The sequence below is a fragment of the Thalassophryne amazonica genome, chromosome 10 (assembly GCF_902500255.1).
Source record: "Thalassophryne amazonica chromosome 10, fThaAma1.1, whole genome shotgun sequence".
NCBI classification, from domain to species: domain Eukaryota; kingdom Metazoa; phylum Chordata; class Actinopteri; order Batrachoidiformes; family Batrachoididae; genus Thalassophryne; species Thalassophryne amazonica.
The window spans coordinates 38,775,444-38,794,809 of record NC_047112.1 but is presented as its reverse complement, the minus strand read 5'-3'; the positions used below and the strand labels follow the sequence as shown (position 1 = coordinate 38,794,809).

General features: G+C 42.1%; 1 protein-coding gene across 1 annotated transcript in view; it reads right to left on the bottom strand.

Moving 5' to 3' along the window:
• The window catches only part of insrb (insulin receptor b), a 224,652-nt gene that overhangs the window by 142,611 nt on the left and 62,675 nt on the right, over positions 1-19,366 (bottom strand). Inside the window, exon 2 of the mRNA XM_034179844.1 lies at positions 18,101-18,649. Within this exon, the coding sequence (XP_034035735.1) occupies positions 18,101-18,649 (549 nt within the window). The remainder of the gene's footprint in view (positions 1-18,100; positions 18,650-19,366) is intronic.

Genomic DNA, 19,366 nt, shown 5'->3' with positions numbered 1-19,366 from the left:
ACCGAAAACCAGCTTAATTTTTCGAACCGTGTCCACTTCGATGTGTCTCACAGGTTTAGAAAAAATTTTGATCAAACAAAGCGCCAGTCTCTCAGCAACTTCTCTGACAAAGGAATTCCGACGAGGGGCTGGACAACTCCTCCCACAAGGAGTGCTCACAGGCGAATGACGTCACCGACAGGCGTGGAAAAACTCACGCATGCGCACGAGGGTTCAAGCATGTCTGACGTAAAAACATATGAATGAAATCCATATAGTTTTTGAAAAAATAAAAAGGACCTATACTTTGACAGCCCTCGTATGTTCACCTTCTTTGAATTTCCCAGGAAGTTCTTCTTCAGTTACTAGGCATCCTGTAGAACATCTGGATGCTGTTCAACTACTAATAAATGCATCATATAGAGTATTCAGATAGCCTACGAATTGTGATATACTGTTCATTGCCTACTATACAGTATATTACAATGAGTATTTGGCTGTAGCCAAAGTCACAGCAGCACAAAGGGAATTTAGTTAAAGAGCTTCATTTTTCTTTGTGTTCTCTTTTAATTTAAGACAGAGTAAGCGTAAACATCTCAGGCGATTAATTTGCCGCCTGACAATGCAGTTTATACATATTAGTATAACATCTTATACGTCTGCAACAGCGGACCCTGGAACAGGAACAGGTATGCCTGCATTTACAATTGCATACAAAAAACGTCAAGCATGTTGTCTCTTATGAGACAAGCAAACATCATGTAATGGAAATTAAATGCTCCTTGACCATAGGGCAGTGCGTTGCTCAGTGTTTGTGCTTGTTGTCCTGTGTCGTTGTGTTGCAAGTGGCTAATTAAGAACAGGGACTTCAGGAAAACCCCTCAATTTATTTCTCATTAGATACCATGGCAAGGAAAGAAAGCAAGCAAAGAGAGAGACAGAGAGAGGAGAGTTGCAAAGCTGCCAGAGTGGAGACACATTTTCACCCCAATTAAGAAACCAGGGTAGTTTTCGTTTGGTTGTGAGCACAGGCCAATAGCACGCTTCATTGACCTGCGCCATCCTTAATACTGTTTTCTTTGTTCTCTTTGAATATCGCTCGGATGATTGCCACTCTGGCAAAACTGTGTGTGTGTGTGTGTGTATGTTTATACACGCATTTTTAGTACAGGTGTGTGTGCGTGCACCTGTGAGCCACACTTGAAACAGTCCAAATTGTTTGTTTTGCTCTGTTTATTTTGCTTTGCCCTGCCCCTTCTCTTTCCCTTCTGGCCTCATTTTACCAACACTCTCTTCAGCTTAACTTTGTATCAAGAGAAATAAAACAGTTAAGAGATACAACACTGGAATTTGGTTTAAGGCTCATAACACCAAATTTAAGTGAACTTCAGAGAAACCTGTTCATTGTCATGTTTCTTGGAAAGGCATTTCTCCGAGTGGTAGTACTGAGGTCTCGTCTTGGTCTCATCTAACTGTGGTCTAGATGAAACTCTGTGGATATGATTCGATCAACTGGAGAAAAAAACAACTCAATGAAGAAAAAAAAGCTAATTTTTACACTGGGAGAAGTCCTCAATGGTGGTTCAGGCTTAGGAGGTGATGGCTTGTAACCCATCGGCTGTGAAGGCAAATGAAGGCTGCAGCAGGTCCTCATACCACAATCGTCTGGGATTTCCTGGTCATCGGACCAGGGTATGGCTCTGTCAAGGGCCGTGTGTTTGTTGGCGTGCAACGATATTCCCATGTTAAACAAACCCACAGCACAAGCATCTCTAGATTGACTCGACCAACAGACCATCTTCCTTACCACAATGACAAATTTTGAGTCCTTAAAAAAAAAAAAAAAATCCAAATTCTGACATTAGTTTCTTATGGGTCGGTCACAACTTGACGATTTAGCCAGCATGCCGACGTATTAAAAAGTATGCTGAATGCACGGGCTGGTATACATCATAGTACACAGAGGTCGTAGAAAATTTTTGGGTATGCACAATATTTTTGACACGTCTCATATGTCCCGCATATGTGGGCCATAAGTTGTAGGTAAGCCATGCAATTGTTGACAAATGTTACTTATAAGTTACTTATACTTTCACTTCCTTGTTCTAGCCTCTGTTGCCAGAGCAGTTGTGTGTGTGTGTGTGGGGGGGGGGGGGGGGGGGGAGAGAGACCAGGACTTCCCCTTTATCATTGGTGGTAACCCTAACCCTAAATTGCAAACAGGTGAGTGCGATGATTGGGTATTAAAGGAGCATCCCCAAAAGGCTCAGCTGTTCACAAGCAAAAATGGGGCAAGGATCACCACTTTGTGGTCCACTGCACGAAAAAAAACAGTCCAACAGTTTAAGAGCAATATTTCTCAATGTTCCTCAATGTTCAACTGCAAGGAATTTAGGGATTCATCTACAGTCCATAATATAATCAGAAGATTCAGAGAATCTGGAGAACTTTCTACATGTAAGCGGCAAGGCTGAAAACCAACACTGAATTCCAGTGACCTTTGATCCCTCAGGCGGCACTGCATTAAAAACCAACATCATTGTGTAAAGGATCTTACAGCATGGGCTCAGGAACACTTCAGAAAACCAATGTCAGTTAACACAGTTCGTCGCTACATCTACAAGTGCAAGTTCAAACTCTACCGTGCAAAGCGAAAGCCATATATCAACAACATCCAGAAACGCTGCCGCCTTCTCTGGGCCCGAGCTCATTTGAAATAAGCAGACGCAGATTGGAAAAGTGTGCTGTGGTCTGATGAGTCCACATTTCAAATTGTTTTTGGAAATCATGGACATTGTGTCCTCTGGACAAAAGCGGAAAAAGACCATCCAGATAGTTACCAGCGCAAAGTTCAAAAGCCAGCATCTGTTAGTGCCCATGGCATGGGCAACTTACACATCTGTGATGGCACCATCAATGCTGAAAGGTACATCCAGGTTTTAGAGCAACACATGCTGCCTCCAAGCAATGTCTTTTTCAGGGACATCCTTGCTTCTTTCAGCAAGACAATGCCAAGCCACATTCTGCACGTGTTACAACAGCGTGGTTTTGTAGTGAAAGAGTGCGGGTACTAGACTGGCCTGCCTGCAGTCCAGACCTGTCACCCATTGAAAATGTGTGGCACATTATGAAGTGCAAAATATGACAACGGAGACCCGGGAATGTTGAACAACTGAAGTCATACATCAAGCAAGAATGGGAAAGAATCTCACAAAGCTTCAACAATTAGTGTCCACAGTTCCTAAACGCTTATTGAGTGTTGTTAGAAGGAAAGGTGATGTAACACAGTGGTAAACATCCCACTGTCCCAGCTTTTTTGAAACATGTTGCAGGCATCCATTTCAAAATGAGCAAATATTTACACAAAAACAAAGTTTATCAGTTTGAACATTAAATATCTTGTCTTTGTGGTACATTCAATGGAATATAGGTTGAAGAGGATTTGCAAATCATTGTATTCTGTTTTTATTTACATTTTACACAATGTCCCAACTTCATTGGAACTGGGGTTGTAATTTAAAGTCCAAGTTGGTTTTCATAGACATTCAACAACTATCAGTCAAGCATTTCAAAGCAGCTTATATCAAGTTGAAATGATTTTATACAAAGTCCTTGCTAAGCACAGAGTCCCTGAAAATAGTTGATGGTGGAAACTACAAATTACACGTTCGTTGCACTCTGTGCTTCTTTAAAACAGGGTGAAGACAGAGCCCTTAATATTTTTTGGAATGTGGACTTATATGTCATTAGCGCAGACATCCTGCTCTGTATACAGCTGATCCTGTCAGATCTCACAAGCAAAGGAGAGTGGGTTCTGATCAGCAACTGGCTGGGAGACCACTTAGGAAGACTAGGGGTTGGGTATGTTTTTCCATGTAGAACTAGAGTTGCATCAGGAAGGGATTCTGGTGTAAAAATGGTGCCAAATCCTAATGCAGATCTGTATTCAATCTGCCATGGAACCTTAAGCACCCAGGAACAGCTAACAAACAAACATTATCTCACAAAACCTTTGATGTCATCTTCTTGGGTTGAAAGAAAATGTGATACACACACACAGACATACAGAGAGAGAGAGATTTTTCTCAGCAAATATATTTCTAAATGTCCTATTGACATGAAATTTTCACCAGATGTTAATAACCCAAGTAATCCACAGATGCAAAGAAACCAAAACGAACAAGTACAGAAATTAAGTTATGTGTAATAAAATGGAATGACCCATGGAAAAAATATTGAACACTGACTGAAATGTATTTAATATTTCATACTAAAGCCTTTGTTGGTAAAGACAGCTTCAAGATGCCTCCTGTATGGAGAAATTAGTCGCATGCATTGCTGAGGTGTCATTTTGGTCCATTCTTCCACACAAAACAGTCTTCAAATCTTGAAGGTTCTCTGGTCCTCTTCTATGAACTCTGATCTTCAGTTGTTTCCATAGATTTTCTATTGGATTCAAGTCAGGTGATTGGCTGGACCATTCTAGCAGCCGTATTTTCCTTCTCTGAAACCAGTTGAGAGTTTCCTTGGCTGTGTGTTTGGGCTCAGTGTCTTGCTGAAATGTCCACCTTCGTTCCATTTTCATCATCCTTGTAGATGGCAGAAGATTTTTTTTTTTTAATCAAGAATATCTCGGTACATTTTTCCATTCCTCCTTCCTTCAATTATATGAAGCTTGCCAGTGCCAGATGCTGAAAAACAGCCCCACACCATGATGTTCCCGCCTCCGATCTTCACTGTTTTATGGTGGTTTTGGGGTGATGTACGGTGCCATTTACAGTGTGTATTATGGCATTCAAAGAGTTCAATTTTGGTGTTCTCTGCCCAGACTATATTCTCCCAGTATTTCACAGACTTGTCTAAATGTTGTGCAGCAAACTTTAAACAAGCTTCAATATACTTTTGCTTCAGCAATGTAGTCTTGAGTGTGTTCATGCATGCCACGGCAGTTTGAGTGCATTACTTAGTGTTTTCTTTGAAATAATTGTATCTGCTAATTACAGGTCTTTCTCCAGCGGTCCTTGACTCTTGGACAAGTCTTCTGATAATTCTTTTTACTCCTCTGTCAGAAATCTTGCACTGTGCACCCATTTATGGTGAAATGATGTTCTTTCCACTTCAGATTATGGCCCCAACAGTGCCTACTGGAACATTCACAAGTTCAGAAATCCTTCTGTATTCAATGCCATCAGTTTGTTTTGCAACAATAAGGTTACAAAGATCTTAAGAGAGTTCTTTTACCCATCATGAGATGTTTCTTGAGTGACACCTTTTTATAGGCTAACAGTTGGGACTGAACTACATAATATTAATGTGTACTGACAACGGGCAGGACAGATTTCTAATGACTGACAGATTTCAGCTGGTGTCTTGGCATTTCATATCTTTTTGCACCTCCCTTTCTTCAGGTGTTCAATACTTTTTTCCTGTGTCATTTTGCATTATTACACATAATTTGTGGACCTCTATGGTTTGATTTCTTTGTTTGTGTGGATAATGTTGTGTGGGCCACTGAAGAGGAGGTACTGCTGGCCCATCACCACCAGAGGGCGCCCTGTCTGGAGTGCGGGCTCCAGGCACCAGAGGGCGCCTCACAGGAGCAGCCGGGGTGACAGCTGTCACTTATCGCCTATGACAGCTGTCACCAATCATCTGATCAGCAGTGGTATATCAGCAGGACGACATCTCCACCTCTTTGCCGAGATATCGCTCTACCTTGAAGGTACTGTTCTCAGCCGACTGTGTTGTCTTTGTCAACATTAACACTTTGTTACTTTTGTGCGTGAAGTAGCAGACATTCTTCCGACGAGAGGAGGAGGTGGTTTTCCCGCCATACGGGTTGCTGGGTGCACACGCACCCACCTTTAACTGTTTTTGTTCCTCGCCAGCAGTACCAGATCCGACACGCGGAGGCAGTGGCCACCTGGGAGTTCGGGACTTGGCGGCTCCAGTATTCCCGGGGTTCGGTGGCGGAGGAAATCGTGTGGTTCCGGTTCTGCTTTGGACAGACGTCTCTTATCTTCGAGCCTGCCCACGTGACACATTGTGTGAATTGACTTCTTGTCTATTGTTGTAATCTGTTGTGTTTGTTGTGCTTTTTGTCACAACAGTAAAGCGTTGTTATTTGGCTACCTCCATTGTCCGTTCATTTGCGCCCCCTGTTGTGGGTCCGTGTTCCTACACTTTCACAACAGATAAGTTAGGTTGTTCCCAGCATCCACTGAAAACTTCATGTCAAATGTCAAGAGCGCCTTTAGAAATATATTCACTGAGAAAAATGGTGAAATGCTCAATACTTATTTTACCCGCTCTGCGCATGTATATACGTTTGAGTCATTATGGAACCCACATTCAAACCTGGAAAGGAGGAACATCACATGATCGTGTCAGAATAATTGTATTAACCCATTTAGATCAATCACCAGTACAGGGTTAACCTGTATCGCTATAAGGGTCTGCGACCAGCCTTTGATTGGGAGGTGAAGCCGTGCTTCTGTGTGGTTGTGGCTATTTGCAGATGCATGGCTGAAAACAATTAGAGCAAACAACAAAGCATGTAGACCAAGGTGAAATGATCTTTGACCTCAAAAGCTTTCCATCCTCCTTCCTGCTTGCGTGTGTATTGTAGGTTGTGCAAGCACCATGCTGCTGAACACAGTGTGCCAGACCTCAGCAACAGATAAAGCTTATCTAAACAGGAGATCAACTGTTTGCTGCCATTCTCATCTGTGAACATATTACCCTCTCTTCCTTACAATCTCCATTTTGGTTTCTCTTCAGCCCTGTTTGCTTCACGTCCATTTAGAAATCAGCACACATTTAGTGTGGGTCTGTTGCCTATTTATTGTCTCAGCTATAAATTCAGTTCAAAAATGCTGCATTTTTATTTTATTATTTTAGCAGTAAAACTACATAATAATAAATCATTACATTTTATCAGAGAAAAATAAAAATTTTTGCATTAGTATGGGATATTTTGAGTAATTCTTTGCTGTATATGACATCAGCTTTCACCAAAATGTAGTTACACTTATGTTCAAATAACATTCAGCGTGCTGATGAGAAGATGAGAACAAATTTATTTGTTGGATCAAACAATGAGGCAAATTATTACACTCATGTCAACACAATTATGACTGGAAAGTCAAATGTGGCAATGTTTAAGAGCTGTGTCCAAATTTTTACAACTAAAATACTAGTAAAGTGTATTTTAATGAACATAGATGTAAAGAGAAAACAGATGTCAGAAAATACAACATTATTTGTACTAGATAGTAGTAATAACCATGCACAGAAAGCAAATGTCAGGCGTACACACTTTTACAAGCCAATCAATATCAAGTACTGTGAGATGAAACCTGACACAGACGATGACGTCAGGGCATCAAGTACATCACGAGAAGTTTTTTTTTTTTGTCCAAAAGCAACATTGCAATGTGAAACCAAACCATCCAGATCAAACGTATACCAACAAGAATCTTGTTGCGGACTTTCAGATGTGAAAACATCCTTAGAGAATTTAAAATGGGTTTACTTTCAAATGTGTCAGTGTTTGTGCACAGTATTATATTGCTATAAACCTCAATATCTGTTTTTAGGACACCAGATGACCTATATAGCCTTGACCACTTTTACACAGTTACACACACGACTGACTGGATTTCCTGGTTGTATAGAACGTGTTAGATCAGAGTCGCCCCTGCTTCTTACCTAAGGCAGCTGGACTCTTGTTAAAAGTACAACAGCAACAAAAACACCACAATTTCCACACTCACATAAACTTTAACACGTCATCTAATATTTCTCTACCCCTAAGTGTACATCTGGACATGCACATCCAACATTGCAAACCACATTTTCATTCACAGAAGCCCTAATTAAAAATCTAAACTTGTTCTTGGTGTTTGCCCAGTGTGTTCCAGTGTAAATCCTGGCATAAGGCAAAGGGGGGAAAAGAACAAATGAATCTTTCCCATAGTTCTCATTTCAAATCTGATTCTCCCATTGAGGATGAAGTGGTACAGATTCTTGCTGAATACACCTGCATTAGATTAAGCTGCATAATGAAGTAGCTTCATACAGAAACCAGACTAATATTACAGACACTAGCACTGTTATTATTATGTATTATTCCTGTAATTATTCTTAATCTGCATATTCTACATTTGCTGATAATATTCTAATCTTGGAGCAGCACACATCACATGTGTTGTTTCAGACTATAAACTCAGTTGTAAATCCATGTACCTCTGTTTTGATGGATGCTACAACCATGACCTGTGAACAGTTCCTTCAGTTTTTCATTGATAAGGTGTCATCAGTCAGACAGAATGCTGATCATAAATGTAATGTTGAACTGTCTGCTGCTTGTGCACATTCTGCTGTGCTCGAGCAGCTTGAGCCCATCTCTCTTTTGTCTCTTAATGAGGTAGTGAAACACATAAAACCTACAAGTTATCATTTAGATGTTCCAGCTAAGGTGCTGAAAGAGGTTTTTAATACTGTCAGGTTGGGTGTCCTAATTTTTTTTTTTTAATGAACTCTTGTCTTAGTTCAGGGTCTGTTCCAGCTACTTTTAAACATGCTGTGGTTCGCCCCCTTCTTAAAAAAACCTCACCTCAACTCGTCAATTTTATCCATTTTCAAGGCCCCTTCACACATAGTGCGAAGTTTGGCCAAATACGGCGAAACACAGCAAAACAGTTTGAATTTGCGCATCATGAAAGATCGCGCCGAGAGACAGTATGATCCCGGTGCGAGAGCTCATGCACGCAACTGTGTATTTTGAGCAGAAACAGTGTGAGGTGAACCACATCGCGCCGCTTAAGTGGAATTTATAAAAAAAAAACAACAAAAAAAAAAAACAGCCGGTACCTGTGGGACCACATCGCGCCACTTATGTGGAATAAATAAAAAAAAGGAGAGAAAAAGAAAAACACATACCACACACTGGACACAAACCTGTGCCTTCCAAAAGCTCTGATTACCAGTCAGCAACTTTACCACTGAGCTACAGAGCTGTCTTTTGAAAGTTGCCGGAATCTGCCTCATATCAGGAAGGACATGGAAGTATTACAAGAAAAAAAAATTAAAATCACACACCATATAAAAACACTGCATTTATCAAGCGAGCAATACAAATACGATCGGTCTGTTCCTCTGGTGATGACCTACAATCACAGACATACAGTCATGAAATGACATGAATGAGAAGCAGTGTGCTCTGATCTGATGGTCCGTTTCAACCTGGGGGTTGTCAGTGTCCACTCCATGCAAGCGCTCACTTGCTGCAGCTTGTCGCCACCACCGATACAGGTTTTTATTTATGTCCATGCAAGTACAGCAATCAGGCACACGCGCCTCACAGTGGACAGTCGTTAGTCCATGTTTGTCCAAACACAATAGGTGTTGTCCAACTGGAATGTCCAGACAGTGGCGGTCCTAGAGTGATTTATTCCCCGGGCGAAACCCCCTGCGTGCCCCCCGCGCACACTAATGTGGCCACCACCTCCGCCCCACCACCCATGAAAACACTAACTTCGTCCAGAACACCCACAATCCCACAAATTAAGTGACAACAGCTATTTTAAAGAACAAATTTCTAGTTTTAATGACTACTGCAATAACAAACAAAGAAATTGGCACAGCCTAATGTGTCACCATCCATGGACTTATCTGCAATGATCATCTCAAAAGTTTGCAGGAGGGCATCATAATTGTTTGCCACAGTGCTCACTATCCGTGATGTGAAATTCCATCAAGTAGGAGCATTTCTGGGCAACCTTGAGCAGCCTGCAGACTCAAGAAAAGACATCCTCTTTGTGGATTTTGAGAAAAATGTGGCAAACCCAGAGAGTGATGCAAAAAATATTCTGCACTCAGATAAGCATTTAGCCCCCTGAGACAGAACCAGATTCAGTCTGTGTGCATAGCAATGCACAAACATTGCACTGGGGGCTATTGCTTTAACTTTGGCCTGCAAACCATTGAGAGCTGAAGCCATGACAGCAGCCATGGCTTCTTCATAAGGAAGACTATCAAATGGCTTCGCCAAAATCCGGTCCACAACATTCAAATTGTCTGCCATTATGTGCAGCTTGCTACCTAGCTAGCTCGCTAGCTGGGACTGGCGCGAGGCTAGTGTGAAGTTTGTCCGCCTGTGAGTGCTTTGTGACGGTGAAGGAGCTCAGCAGCACCCGCTGCTCGGTAGGGACAGAAACTGCGATAGAAGTCAGAAAGAGTGATAGAAGTCAGTCTCCAAACACAAGCAGCTACAAAAAAAAAATCCACCAGAAATAGAAGCTCGATTTGTCGCAAGTCATTTTTAACAAAGAAAATGCCGCTAAGAGGATTAGGAAAGTCTCCGGTTCAACTCAGAAAAGAATGAAAATGCTCCCACGGATGTTTACACCAAAAGATCGCTGATTTGCTCATTTCGCTGTCAATCAAAAAGGGATTCAGCCTCAGACAGATCATCCAATCATCATGCAGAAGCTGAGCGTCCGGGCCGGCCGAGGCCAGCCCACTGCCCCATAGACCCCCAGACACGCTGAGCGTCCGATGGGCAGGACAAAGCCCAGCATTTATCCAATGACTCGTCTCGTTTCGCTGCAGTCTTTGCTTCGCAGTACAGCAGTACAACAGTGGTTGCCTGCAGTCTGCTGTTCTGCCAAGAGTGCGACTGGCCACACATTTTCTATGTGCCATGTGAGCGGTGTTACATATTCATGCATGTCACCTGCAATTTGGCCAGCACCTGCTGCGAGAGGGTGCGATGGGTTCACACAGCGTACATACCTGTCTTTCAGCCGCTGGTGTGCGCAAATCGTTGTAGCAACAGGTGTACAAGGCATTAGAGGCTGGTAGGATTCCACACATTTTGCATGAAATTCCTGCTTCATGTCCACATCGACCAAACTTCGCACTATGTGTGAAGGGGCCCTTCGACATGTCTCGCATTTGCCATTTCTCTTTAAGGTTTTAGAAAAGGATGTTTTTTATACAGTTACGGTCATTTTTAGAAGACAATCACATTCTCAAAAAATTCCAATCTGGATTTAGATCACAACACAGCACTGAGTCAGCACTTTTAAAAGTACATAATGACATCACTGTCTGTTGATGCAGGGAATCCTGCTGTGTTGGTTCTGTTGGATGTCACAGCAGCCTTTGACACTGTGGACCCACACAGTACTTGTTTCCTGGTTAGAAGATCTTGTTGACATTCACTGCACTGTACTTAAGTGGTTTAAATCCAATTTGGCTGAGAGAAGTTTTTCGTTACGATTGCTGACCTCTCCTCATCAACTGCTCCTCTTTGATGTGGAGTGCCACAGGGTTCTACTGTTGGCCCTATTCTATTTTAATTGTACACATTGCTATTGGGGTCAATTATAGCTGAGCACAATTTGTCCTTTCATTCTTATGCAGATGAAAACTATCTGCCTATGAGGACTAATGGAAGTGATGCATTGACTTCATTATTATTTAATTGTATTTATGATGTAAAGCAGTGGCTGTCCCAAAATTTCCTTTACCTAAATGATGGAAAAACAGAGGCCATGGTGTTTAGACATTTTGGCATGCTGAATGTTGTACTGTCAAAATTTGGTGTCCTGGTTAATTATTTAAAACATAAAAGAAAAAAAAAAAAAGCCCTTTCTCAGCAGACGTGATCTTGAGATGGCCATTCATGTTTTCATCAGCTCCAGACTTGATTACTGTAATGCAGCTCATACTGGTATTAACCAGCCTTCCCTTGTATGCCTCCAACTGGTGCAGAATCTTTTAATGAACACTTCCAGATGTGAGTATATTGCATCTGTACTTTGCTCACTCCACCAGCTTCCTGTTCCTTTTAGAATTGATTTTAAGATTATAATATTTGTTTTTAAAGCTATTAATGGCCTTGCACCTTAGTACTTGTCTGAAAATTTTAACTCTCCACACTTACAGCAGGACATTACGGGCATCTGGTCAACTTTACTTAGATGTCTGAGGTCAAAATACAAATGCTGGTGTGATCATGCTTTTGCAGTAGCTGGCACAAGACTGTGGAAAGTTACCTCCTGAGTTACGCATCAATTCTGACCTAGCACTTTTTAAATCAAAGCTCAAGACTTATTTATTTAAACTGGCTTTTAATATCTAGTGGTGCTGTGACATGTTTTTTATGTGTTTGTTTTATTTCTTGAATTCTTGTTCTTTGATTTTACTGTAAAACACTTTGGGCACTGTCCGGCTGCTGTAAGGGGCTCTATAACTAAATGCTGATTGACTGATTGATCGTACACTGCCAGAGTTTAGGTGTAGAAGTGTCAACTCTACATTTCACCTCCCCTTGACATAAAACACACATCCAGTGTCCTGAAAATGACTTGAAAGCTGTAGATGATATAAGTTACATCAGTAACCGATGAACCCTCTACTATCTTCAGTTTTCTAAGGTTTAGAATATAGTTTATTAACACAAGTAACAGAATGTAAACAATGGGATATGCATCTCTACCTTTTGGAATGACCCAATGTGTATGTAGATACAGGGGTTACAATATGATTCAGGGATAGGGATGGGTATTGTTAAGATTTGATCGATATCGATACCATTATCGATTCCGCTTATCGATTATATTTATTTAAATTTTTTATGTTGAACTGTTCTGTGTGAGGGGCCTTGAGACAGCTTTTGTTGTGATTTGTCGCTTCATAGACCGATTAAATTGAAATTGAATTGAAATTGAACAACATTTTATTGAGTCTTAAAGTAAATAAATGTGAAATTGGTTACTGGATCCTTAAACTCGAGACATAATAAACTCTACATGGTGAATCCTTGATCTCTGGACATAAACAGAAATAAAATCTGTAGTTTTTGTCAAAAGCATTTCCTTTCAGACATTATTGGCATGAATGTCTTTCCATACATCTGAGCTGAGCTCTTGCAACTGGCTGTGCTGCACAAATGCAGGACGTTTCATTATGGGAGGAAAAAACGTTTTAGTCGATTGTAGTTTCTTGTCTGTATTGCAACCTTTGTAAAGAGATGTCATTTTATTTGAAGCGGCAATTCGTTTTGAAGTTATTAATTCCGAGCAGACTGTCTCAGCAGAGAGCCGCGCAGTGTTTGAAGCTGTGTCAACAGAACGGAGGACAATTTTCATTTCTTGACTGCAACAAGAGTCCCAGTTAGTGACTTTAATCCACACAAAAGTGACTCATGATATTTTAATGGCTTTGAGAGGGGTTAAGAAACAGACTTACCGCTTCTGAAGAACAGCGAATCAAAGAACCAACAAGCCAGTGGATCGAAGCACTGCTTCATTGATTCACGCTTCAAACTGGAGTCGTGCTGCAGAAACGGTTGATTACAGACCCGCTGCAAAGTCTGCAATCACCGTAGAGGAATGATCATTTTCCCGACAAACACACTCAAAAACAACGGCTGCTCTGAAAGACCGATAAAGGAATCATTAAGCAAAAAGGCTATTGATATCGGTGGATCGAATCATTTCTTAAAAATACTCGAAAAGAAGCGGTTCTCGATACCCAACCTATTCAGGGATGAAACAAATTTTTTTATATGGAACAATTTGTTTAATGCAGACATTTATTTTCTATGATATATGAAACTAAGCCAAAAGTGGCATTGCTTAAGGCCCCTTCACACATAATCTGAATTTGGTCGAATTCAGCATGAAGCATGCATGAAGCAGGAATCGTATGCAATACGTGTAAAATCTTTGCTGCCTCCAACGCCTCATACACCTGTTGCTACAACAATTTGCGCACACCAGCGGCTGAAAGACAGAGTGTGCGCTGTGAAACCCCATTGAACACTCTCGCGGCAGGTGTCTGCCAAATTCTAGGTGACGCACACGAACATCTAACACCACTCGGATAGCACTTAGAAAATGTGTGGCCATTGGCACTGTTAACATGACAACATTCAGCAGACAATCACTGTCGAGCTGGATGTGAAATTTGTTTATGTATCCCACGAGTGTGGCTTTGCACACCGACACAGTGACACGTTGGCGTGTACGCTGAACTAATGGGGTGTGGCTGCCCACAGGAGGATCTGTGGATCTGGATGTCGCGGCTGGGGAACACATACTGTGTTTGGACAGACATGAACTAACAACTGCCCACTGTGATGCGCGTGTGTCTGCTTGCTGTCATCACATGAACATACATAAAAACATATATTGCTGTTGCAATGGGCTGCAGCGAGCGTGTGCACGGTGTGCACATTGACAGGCTACCCCAGGTGATCCAGACCGTCAGATCATAACATTCAGCGGGCGATCTGAATGCCACGCCACCCACGTGAGCTCTGTTCTACATCACGCAGCACGCTGTCCACAAGACACACATGTTGAGCAGGACACACGCGCAAGGCCGGCTGGACATGCTGCCAGCAGATGTGGACATGATAAGAGCGCACTGCTTCTCATTCATGTCATTTCATGACTGTCTGTCTGTGACCATGGGTCATCGACAGAGGAACAAACGGATCATACTTGTATTGTCCGCTTGATAAGAGGGATTCAATAAAATGTGGTGTTTTTATATGGTGTGCGGTTTTATTTTATTTTTAAGTACATCCATGTCCTTCTTGATATCAGGCATTTTCCCGCAACTATTAAAGGACAGTGATGGTAGCTCAGTGGTAAAGTTTCTGGCTGACAATCAGAGCTTTTGGAAAGTGCAGGTTTGAATCCCATGAGTGGCATGTATTTTTTTATTTTCACAGCAGCTGCTCGCACTGTGTAACCACACTGCGCAGCTGCTCGCACTGTGTTCCCCCGTGCACTAACTGTCACAGGGGTATCGTGCACACCTGCCCGTTGGCTCAATGTTTTTGTGGTTCACTCATACACACTGTTGCGCCATGAGTCACCCTGAGTTGTACTTGTTCGTACTATGTGTGAAGGGGCTCTTACCTTCAAATACATATTTCAGGGGACTTCTAGGTTTTTACTAATGTGCTTCAGCAGTATGTTGGCACTGCCTCTGCTTTTCTTTTGTTCCCCACTGGGGGCAGTACCAAATACAGTCACAAAAATCTTAGCATAGAAGAAGCCCAGATTAAGAAGCCAGCTATTTTAAAACTTAGCATCATTTAAATGTCTCTGTGCTGAAATCCATCTATGTTTTCTGATGTTTGTTTCTTCTTTATTTTGTTATGATTCAAGCCTGCTGGCCATCAGAATCAAGGCAATGGTGCATCAGCTAGAAGTGACAGATGTGAAGCAAAGCAAAAGGTAAAAACAAGCATTTAACATGCACCTAGACTTTCACCATTCTAATCTCTTAAGAGTCTCACGCTGACCTTTGGACACTTACGAGAGTTTAAATAAGTAGAAGCACTAGCATAACAGCACCACTCAATCAATTTATAACGTTAAAATTGGCCCATCGACTGGTTCATAGTGCATTTCGATCAATCAATGCAAGTTCCTTTGGCTTCTTCATCAACACCTATCACACATCTCACTGTCATCTTTTGGACAATGACCTGCAATACCCATACATCAGCTAAATTGAACATTGCACAGACTTTTATGAGAGAACTGGTAGGAAGTCATTTAATGTCTGGTCCCACTTATACTGAACTATATTTCCCCTCCAGCTTAATTTTGTTACCAATAATGGAGCAGGAGTCCATCTCATTCATATCTAAATTCTGGGCATCTTAGTGAAACAACAGTGATCACATTAGTATCCTGTATTTTATTCTGTTATTTTACTGCTGAGAAATAGAGTTCTGAGAATTGTTAGCTTCAGCTGATTGATCTCTCTCTCTCTCCCTCTCTCTCCCCCTCTCCTCCTCTCTCTCTCCTCTCTCCCTCTCTCTCCCCTCTCCCCCTCTCTCTCTCTCTCCCCTCCTCTCTCCCCTCTCTCTCTCTCTCTCCTTCTCTCTCTCCCTCTCTCTCCCCCTCTCCCCCTCTCTCCCTCTCTCTCTCCTCCTCTCTCTCTCTCCCTCTCTCCCTCTCTCTCTCTCTCTCCTCTCCCTCTCTCTCTCCTCTCTCTCTCTCTCTCTCTCTCTCCCTCTCTCTCTCTCTCTCTCTCCCTCTCTCTCTCCCCTTTCTTCCCTCTCTCTCTCTTCTCCTCTCCTTCCCTTCTCTCTCTCTCTCTCTCTCCTCTCTCTTCCTCTCTCCCTCTTCTCTCCCCTTCCTCTCCCTCTCTCCCTCTCTCTCTCTTCTCTCTCCCCTCCTCCCCTCTCTCTCTCCCTCTCCCTCTCTCTCTCCCCCTCTCTCTCTTCTCTCTCTCTCCCTCTCCCAATCTCTCTCTACTCATCCCTTCTCCTCTCTCTTCTTACCTCCTCTCTCCTCTCTCTCTCCCTCTCTCCCTTCATCTCTCTCTCTCTCTCTCTCTCTCTCTCTCCCTCTCTCTCTCTCTCTCTCTCCCTCTCCCCCTCTCTCTCTCTCTCTCTCTCTCTCCCTCTCTCCAGGTGCTCCTCCCACATCCAAAGACACGCAGGTTGGGTGGATTGGAAACTTTAAATTGGCTGTAGGTATGTGTGTGTGTGTGTGAGAGTGTGACTGTTTGTGTTTGTCTATATGTGGCCCTGCGACAGAGTGGCCTGCGACCTGTCCAGGGTGTACCCCGCCTTACACTCTATGACTGCTGGGATAGGCTCCAGCCCCCCGCGACCCTTAATTGGAGTAAGCGGTTGAAGATGAGTGTGTGTGTGCTTGACAGTTCTTTGTTACATTTTGCTTGTTTGATCTTTATTATTGTTAGAATGGCCTACGCAGCTGGTCACCCCTGTGAGTCTGGTCTGCTTGAGGGTTCTTCCTCAAAAAAAACGCCAGAGGGAGCTTTTCTTACCACTGTTGACTACATGCTTGCTCAGGGGGGTTGACAAGATTAGACCTTACTCTTGTGAACTTGTGTTGTGATTTGGTGAGATATAAATAAATTGAATTTGGATAATAGCATTCTCACATAAGATCCTCCAGGAAATTTCAAGATAAATCCAGGGTCACAGCACCTGTTGAAATTTTTAAATGGATATCGGTGCCAATAACAATTGTGTATATTGCTCCAATTCTTAATCAATTCCTCATCAATTTTCTGTGTAGACCTACACAGATTTTAAGCATCAGTGGAGTCATTTTCTTTGTCATTAGATGCAGAATTTGGCATCATGACAAACACTGAACTGTCAGAAAACACAATGGTATTGATAAGAAAACTGATACACTGTCTGATGTGTATGATTATGATGGACTGAAAAATCTGGAACCGGTTCTCAACTGGAACCAATTCTTGATTCCCATCCTTACATATTATGCTTTCCACACAGTGAGACCTGGCAGCAATTTCAAGGCGCATTACATGCACACTGAAAGAGTCAATGTCCAAGTATAAACACAGCCAAGGTCATTATGTTTTGAATACTAGGCTTTCTGTCAGACAGAGACAGAACAGAAAAAACTAAACACAAGCTATAATCGCCTTCAAAAATAATAACTGTTCTTTCTATGCGTTTTACAATAGAAGCCATTCTCTGTATTTATGTTAGGAAAGACTGACTGACAGTGTGACTTAACAGAACACAGATTTCTTCAATACATATATATAAATCTGTACAATCCATAAAAAAATGTGTACTATATTGTTTATCCCTGGCTGTCAACTCTTAACCTCTTAAAACAAGACAAGAAACAACAACAAAAAGCCAACCTAAGAGTGTGCAGTTCCACAATGCAGTTCAGTCATTTCACACATCGAGTAGACGTGAACCTGTAATTAAAGATCACTTGCCCACAAAGCACCAGTCAATGAATGTTAATCAGAGGACATGGCAGGTCCTCAACCCCTGTTTGCTAATATTAGAAGAGTCCCTGCACATCAAAGTAATCATTATGTATACGATCAAGAATGAAAACATCAGACCCTCTCCTAACTGATTTCTGGGGGGGCTGGGAGGGATCTCCAATATGTGTTCTCATAAAGTATCTCAGTGGAACTCTTTACAAGCAGCGGGATGGATGCTGCAAAGGCAACATAGGTACCCTTATGTACATATAAAACACCTCATCAGTAATGGAAAAGTTCCACTGATCCAGGCAATAATTATTTTTTCACAAAACACACATTGATGTGCACTTACTTCTCTGGCAGTGATTCTGCGACCAGCATCGTCCCCTGAAGTGTCCGTTGATAGTGTTTTGTGGGCATATGGTCTGACCCTGAGCCGTGCCGGGACACACATCTCCGCATTCCCGCTCATTCTTATTGGCCACAATGTAGTTGTCTTCCACTGAGTCCAGAATCTTGGACCAGTCCAGGGTCGATAGGTAGCACAGGTCTGGATTCTTCTCAATCCTTACAGCACCCCTGGTGATATTCATGAGACTGTAAAGACCCACCTCCTTCAGCTGGAGCATTTCATAAATCACAAGTGCATAGTTGAAAAAGAGGTTGTTGCCGCGGATCACCGTCAGGTTAGGGAAAAGTTCACTGAGGCTCTCAAGGCCATAGACCCTAAACACCAGCAGGTAGTCAGTCACCACTCGGAGTTTGGGGAAGCTGAGGCCGCGGAAGTCATCAGTCTTGGTGTTAAACATGAGCAGGATCTTCAGGTAGCCCTCAATGATTGTGCAGTTCTCCAGTGACTGGAGGTTGGTTACGTTGTTCCGAATGTCCTTGTCCTGGCAAACTGAAATGACAGCAAGCAAATAACACATGAGGAATAGTGCTGCATGATTAACCAAATTTTGATCATCATCACCGAAACGAGTACACCTAAAATGCTATAAATATGAAAAATTTTATTTCCACATGCCATGATGCCAAGTAACGTTTGCCCTGGAAATGCTCATGCTCAATGTTTTTTACAATGAGTTGATTGCAAAGCCGGTAAGAGCTCAACATTTTGTTTTTTGGTGAAACTATGGTATGCCAGTGGAAAGAAATGGGAGGAGCCAGAAACTATGTAGGGTGATTGTATAGGATCTACAGTGATTACCAATACTTTTAAAGATTTGTCTTTTTTTTTATAAACAGGGACTGAAGGTGGTGTAGCAAGAACAAGGATCTCATTGGCTAAAGTTTTGACAAAGCAACCAAGCACCACAGGAGTTGGTGACCAAAAGTTCACAGATTCGAATGACGTTACGTTGAGTGAAGACGGACAATTGAATCCAGCAAAAATGGACTCCAAGTTGTTAAAAAAATGAGAGGCAAGAAAGACCAGTGAACATTCACTCAGAACATACTGATATAGTAACACTAGCATGTAGCTGACAAATTAAAATTTGATATATTACATATGTGACTGTCACACAAACTACCCCATGTGCCCCACATGACCCTTAAATGGAATAACTGGGTATAGAAACTGAATGAATGAATAATTAGTAGAATGTAGTGACAT